The sequence below is a fragment of the Frankliniella occidentalis genome, unplaced genomic scaffold (genome assembly GCF_000697945.3).
Source record: "Frankliniella occidentalis isolate FOCC.00 unplaced genomic scaffold, Focc_3.1 Scaffold460, whole genome shotgun sequence".
Classification (NCBI taxonomy): Eukaryota; Metazoa; Arthropoda; class Insecta; order Thysanoptera; family Thripidae; genus Frankliniella; species Frankliniella occidentalis.
Genome location: NW_026267578.1, coordinates 74,224 through 80,607, shown reverse-complemented (window position 1 = coordinate 80,607; position 6,384 = coordinate 74,224). Strand labels below are relative to the sequence as shown.

Below are 6,384 nucleotides of genomic sequence, written 5' to 3'. Positions count from 1 at the left end.
AACACAAAAAAAACATCAAAAACCACCCTTTGATGCACACGAAAGGAAGCTCCTCATAGAGTCGTAGACAAAAATTGGACCAGCGTTGGTTACTGTCATGTCAACTCACCTATTATTTTGGGTAAAATGACTCCACAGACTTCTTTGATCATGTCAAGAACATTTCTGGGCCAAGTTCCTGCAATCATATTAAACGGTACTTTTAGCGCTCACCAACTTTTAATTACATATAATTTACTCATACAATACACTTTTAAATGCCTCCCCCCCCATACGTCTCTAAGTGTCCATGGTCTTTCAAATAACTAATTTGGCATGGGAAACAAGCATTAAGTATACGAAGGGGCAGCTGCAAATTAGCTGCAACGCACATTGATTGATTGTTTGGGGGATAGTACCACTCGGTTTGCACCCCAACCAGAAAGTGAAAAAGGTTTCTGTTCCACGAGAATAATATTGAGTAAAATATATGATATAGGATAAAACATGACAGTTAACCCATTAGCAAATAATGACATACAAGAGTATCTAACAAACTGCATGGAATGGAGGAGTGTACCTATTCAACACCTTTTCAACAAAGTTGACAGTGAGCCAAGTTTACATCACGGGTATCATTTACTCGGCCTCAAAAAATATAACTTACAACTTGTGCGGCGTGCCCAGCGTTGCACAAAGCACCGGAAGCACTGCGGAGCGCGCGGCTTACGATGACGCCTACGTCGGGGGCGGCGAGGTCCAGGATCCTGGGGCGAAGGCGACTCCTCCCAAGCAAAAGCAGGCCCGTGTACACGACGTTTGGAGACGAATCGTATTTGTCGTGGGAGTGTCATTGGCGTGCTTGGGAGGTCCCCTATGACCCTTTTCCAGCTCTTATTTCAACAACTATGCCAAATGAAATAACATAATGTAATCAACTACTTTATTTATTTTATTTACTAAACTAGAGAAATTGGTGCCTAACTGCAGTTCCGGGCCTGGAAAAGGGTAAATGAAATAACTTACGGACAATCGAGCTTCGGACAATCGGATCGGAGCCGCCTCCAATAAGGGACCATTATGATGTCATGCTGACAGTCAGTGCTCAAATTCCTCCTATGGGCATGGTTTTAAGAGCCAACATCAGTTTCCGCCTCTGATGACTATTATTCCTTACACCCCACTCTATTTCGAACTAGATCTGTCAACAGAGTTCGACAAATGGATAGTAATGTGATCAAAATTACGACACATCCGAAAACTTGTATAGTCTCATAATTTTATTTCAACATTCATCAAGTTCAATTGCCAAGTATTAAAATAATGTTGCATCACATATATGAGTAGATAGATAAACTATGTATGTCTGATCTGGTACTTCAATGATAAAATCAACAAGTGTCCATGAAACACTGATAAATATCAAAAAATGAGGCAAATAGTACGATGGACAAAACTGATAAAACCCCTCAGAATGCAAGGTTCAGCTATCAATATTGATCTTTTATCTCAAAGAGATCTTTGAGTTTGAGAGCAATGACATTCAGGGACGTATCGACATCATAAAGAATGTCATCTGAAACTTGACCAGCTTTAGCTAAATTAAGAAAATTAATGAGTAGTTCGGTGTTATGTTCTAATCTGGTACAATCAAAATTATTAACAACATTTAATAGACTGGTTTCAGACATAATATTTTCTGCTCCATAATCATCAGCAGACATACCGGACTGATTTCTTTCCAGCTCATCTTCAGGATAAATTTGATATTTGACCAACAAAGAATGTAATTTATGTAAGTGTTTGCACAGAGGGTGACTATCATTACAGCTACATGAATACATATGAGCGCAAAGTCCTTGGCATGCCTCTGATTGACATTTTGAATAGCAATGATCCGATTTACAATCCTTCTCACATCTTACAACAAGATACTTTGTAGACTGACAGGTTTCAGACTGAAAGCACCAGGTATTTTCTAGAATTTCTTCAGCACAATCGTCAGGAAGTAGCATTCCTTTAGCATGTCTCTCAAGAATTGGTTGAGAGGGTGCAGACAGATCTTCCCTGGAGCCTACATCTTGTTCATGAGTCGATGGAACTAAAATGTCTTCGTCTGAGAAAGATTGGGGTTTGGTGATGTTTACAGAATTTTTTATATGGATATGAGTAGGATGGTACTGAACCAAGATTTTATCCAACAAAATAGAAACCTTAACTTTAGCTATACAAGCTTTAGTAGATTGGATGCTTGGTTGAAAAGATTTTTGAGAAGACTTGTTAGCGGGATGTGCTTCACCTATGTCACTACTAAACTGGCAGTGATAAATTTGGACAGATGTTCCTTGCCCTTTCTTTGAATAGAAAGAGCAAGACATTCTCTCCTCCTCTTCCCTTTTCCACTGCATGAACTCAGTCATGCTAGGAAACTCAAAGTAAACAGGATCATTAATTTTAAGATCAGGATGACAACTTTTAAGATGGCTAGAAAGACTTGCTCTAGGCAAAAGTTTTGAGGTACATCCATCTATAAAGCATGGTCTTGATTTCTTGATTGTTTCAGCAATGCTTACATGTGGAGGAGACTTGTGCTGCACAGAAGACATCATTTCTAGACTCTCTTCAATTAAATCAGGTGCAGAGCTCTCAAACTCCTTGCTACATTTTCTTTGAACTTTGTGTGATCTCAAATTGTCTGCTCTAGAAAACACAGCGCCACAGTCATAGCATGGAAAATCCCTGCTGCCAGCAGCTCTCATGGGATTTTGGTAGCATTGTGCTTGATGACGATTAAGGTTTGATTTGACAGTGAAAGTCAGAGAGCAATGCTCACATTTATACACACTGCCCTCACATTTATATACTCTGCGTTTCTTGGTTTGAGACATGGAGAAAAATGAAGTACAGCCTGGTGTCCTATGCTGTTTTATTAATGATGGACCTGTCATGAAACACAAAATGAAAACGGCTCAGATGTCATTGCAACACAAGTAAATTAACCTCAACAGCCTGGTTGTAGTGTATAACCCAATAATTCCACAAAATGAATGATATATGTTCTGAACATAAAACTGGTAAATAATAAATCATTTCTTTTACTGACCCAACAGAATCCAAATGAATAGCAGAGCACACTTGAGATTTAATTCGTTTCAAAGTTTCAAAACCAACAAACAACAGCAACAACAACAACACATGAAAACAAGCGGGGCAATAATGTAATCTGCAAATAACGCAAGGTACGAAAGGAGACAGCTCTGAAGCGCCAAAGCGTAAAAGCGCTTCAACTTCAATGCACCAAATGCACACATAAATGCACATTAAAGGTGACACATTGGTGACGCATTAATGTGTCAACTTTTATGTGCATTTCTACGCGCATTATTAATTAAAGAGCACTTAATGCGTTTGGCGCATTTGGAGAAATTATCACCCAAGGTTAAAAAAAAAAAAAAAATAACAATAATAGAACCAACAGTGAGCAGTTCACGTTTCAATATTTGTACCTATCAAAATGAAGCTGAGACAGCGTGTTGGAAACTCGAACTTTTCCGGTTGCTTTCCAGGCACCTTGTATGCAACCTTCTGCATAGCCTGGCAGCCTAACATACTATGATGTGAGCTGGGTTGCCTACCCCAGAAGCGCCAGAGCATGAAATGCGCTTCAATGCGCATATAGAAATGCACACAAGAGGTGACACATGTCGACGCATTAAATGCGCGTAGTGCACACTAAATGCACATTAAATGCTGTTAAATACAGCGCAACGTTAAGCAGGCGTGGACTGCCCCCGCCCCCACACCCCTGGCACCGGAAGCGCCATCGCATTGAATGTGCTTCAATTGCTTCAATATGCGCGTACCAATTCACACAAATAGTAACACATTTAGGTGCATTGGCGCTACCGGAGAGGAGCGGCAGAGTACCAAACGGGGCCCGAACCATAGTATACCCAATAACTCTTGCAAACATCAGGGAAGGCGAAGATCGAGATACTGCCCATCGCAAACACCGTCAATCACAAAGCAAATGTCACATGCGCCGGCCGTTCAATACAGCAATATTTCGCCGCGACATTTCACATACCTTTGCTTCGTAGTTTCCGGCCGGCACTCTACGTACTAAGTAAGTCTGATGAGACTACATGGACCCAGTCATCCAGCAGAGAGACGTTTTCAAAAACAAAATAATTGCGTAAAATAGCGTAAACCTGTCGTGTTATGGGTATCCCGCTCACCGCGCTGCTCTCCACGGTGGCGGCGCTGCTGCTCGTCCGGGTGGGCGCTTCCGTCCCCGAGGGTGCCCCTCTACCAGAAGTCGAGCAGCAGACCTGCGACCTGGCCCTGGCGATGCTCAGCCCGCACCTGGCGACCACCGACGGGTACCCGCCGCAGCTCTACGTCACAGGTGCGTCCCCGCGAGCAGGGCGACGCTGGCGTGAGCGAGGATTCTACCACGCATTGCTTCGGGAGGAAATCTTCTATTACACGACTAGCGGCAGAAGTGCGATGCGAAAAGGGCTCGTAGTAGGGGAGTTGGGGAGGAGTTTCCTCCCTTCCCTTGCCCCCTCTATACAGTTGCCTAAGGTGGACACAATTCGACCTACAAAGCCCCTGCAACCCATGCATGTAGCGGGGGCGGATTAAGGTCCGGCTGACAGGGGGGGGGGGTGCACTGTCGGTTGCCTACATACAGGGGTTTTGTGGCGCAAATTGCCTACCTTTCAGGCGGCTCTCTAGAGACGACCCCTTAATCCGCGCCTGGCATGTTGGTACCTTATTTGTTAGGCCGCGCCCGCTGGCTGGGGTGCCTGCTCGCGGGCCTGCCGCCGGCCGCGGTGGTCCTGGTGGACGCGGGGCTCAAGTACCCCTGGATAGCCCGGCTGAGCCTGGCGCGGCACAACACCCTGGCGCTGGTCCTCGTGGAGGATGCGGCGCAGCTGGACGGCTGGCGCTGGCCGGCCCGGCTGGTCTCTGCCCTGGGCGTGCGCACGCTGGTGTGGGTCGCCTCCGCGCCGCAGGACGAGCCCGCCGGGCTGCGGCTGGTGCAGAGCTTCGCCAAGTACGTCCTCCCGGCGTGCGTGTTCGAGGTAAGGGGTTTGCGTTTTGCGTTTCCTGTGGAGGCAAGCAGTTTGAAAGAGCAGGTTCAACCGCCCGCTGCAGCCAGCCTACAACAACGGAAACCCAAGTGTTTGAATGTCGCACACTTTCGTAGGTGTGTGAATTTCAAAGGAAAACGAAATTCACACAGTTAATCTCTGAAGTGTGCGAATGGGCATTCGAGCACCTACAAGTGTGTGACATGTACGCACTTGCCTTTCCGGTGGGTAAGTTTTCCTGGCAGGTTGCTGAAGTTCAAGACAAACGGCTGGCTGCCCCGCCCCCGCTCTCCTGCCCCGCACAGGTTCGCGTCGCTCTCACCGCCCCGGACGGCACCACCATCCTGTACTCGGGGTTCACGTCCTGCGGGGGAGAGGGCGGCAGCGGCGCGGCCTCCGAGCTGGACAGATGGCCGGCGGGCGCGGGGCGCTGGGAGCGCGGCGCCGACGTCTTCCAGCCGGCCTGCGAGACTTGGCGGCCACCTCCCGAGGGTCAGCCGACGACCATCTTCGTTTCACGACAGGTACTACGACCCGCACCGGCGCACCGGCACATCCCTCTGCCCGAAGGATACAAATCCTTCGGAGACAATGTGCGTGGCTATCAAATTACACACGCGGGATGAAAACTGACCTCATCACAGTTAAAACTTTACAAAGCAAAATTCCAAATTTTTAGATCTGGCATTTTTCTTTGTAAGGTTTTAACTGTGTCTACTCTTGAATCTGAAGAGCACAGCCATAGCCAGCACTTCTCAAAGCTTTGTTTCGGGCGGCGGGTGTACAGTCTCGGCCGGAGGGCGCCGCCATCTCCATGGTTCCTGGGGAGGACATCGTGAGTCGCTCCCTGGTGGAGACCCTCCGCCTCACCCCACGCCTTCTGGGCTTCACTCTGCGGCAGATGCCGACCGGTAGGTGCAGGCGGCAGGTAGTTACGGGCCCCGACCGATCCCCTTAAAATAGAAGTTTAAAGGACAAATTACATAATTAATTAAAATTGATTTTGTTACGACGTGTGGATCTGTGGCGCGTTCAGAAAATCCTATCTACGGGGCTCCGGTTAAAGGCCGGTTTTATGCCCCCTCCCTCCCGGTCAGCCCTATATAAGAATCCGCCTGGGAGGGAGGCAACTCGCAGTTCACACCCCATCGACACCGGTGCATGTGGAATCGGTCACTGCTGGTGCAAGAGCGTGTCTCACCGATCGGAACCATTTTACACCACGGAAAAAAAAGATTCGCTGAGTCAGCTAATATATTGACTGGTATCTGGACAGACAAGCACATAAACTTCTGTAACCACTATA

General features: G+C 47.0%; 2 protein-coding genes across 2 annotated transcripts; one reads left to right on the top strand and one right to left on the bottom strand.

Annotated features, from left to right (window-relative positions):
* Positions 1-1,241: 1,241 nt before the first annotated feature.
* On the bottom strand, positions 1,242-3,225 carry LOC113206152 (uncharacterized). Its single transcript, XM_026422093.2, has 2 exons — positions 3,083-3,225; positions 1,242-2,920 (listed from the first exon to the last, which is right to left on the bottom strand). The coding sequence occupies exon 2, from the start codon at positions 2,865-2,867 to the stop codon at positions 1,470-1,472; it is 1,398 nt and encodes a 465-aa protein (XP_026277878.1). The 5' UTR covers positions 2,868-2,920; positions 3,083-3,225; the 3' UTR covers positions 1,242-1,469.
* A 752-nt stretch (positions 3,226-3,977) lies between these two features.
* On the top strand, positions 3,978-5,202 carry LOC127751394 (uncharacterized). The gene is made up of 3 exons (XM_052274882.1): positions 3,978-4,387; positions 4,768-5,076; positions 5,195-5,202. Exons 1-3 carry the CDS (start codon positions 4,201-4,203, stop codon positions 5,200-5,202), a joined length of 504 nt encoding a protein of 167 aa, XP_052130842.1. The 5' UTR covers positions 3,978-4,200.
* Positions 5,203-6,384: the final 1,182 nt, after the last annotated feature.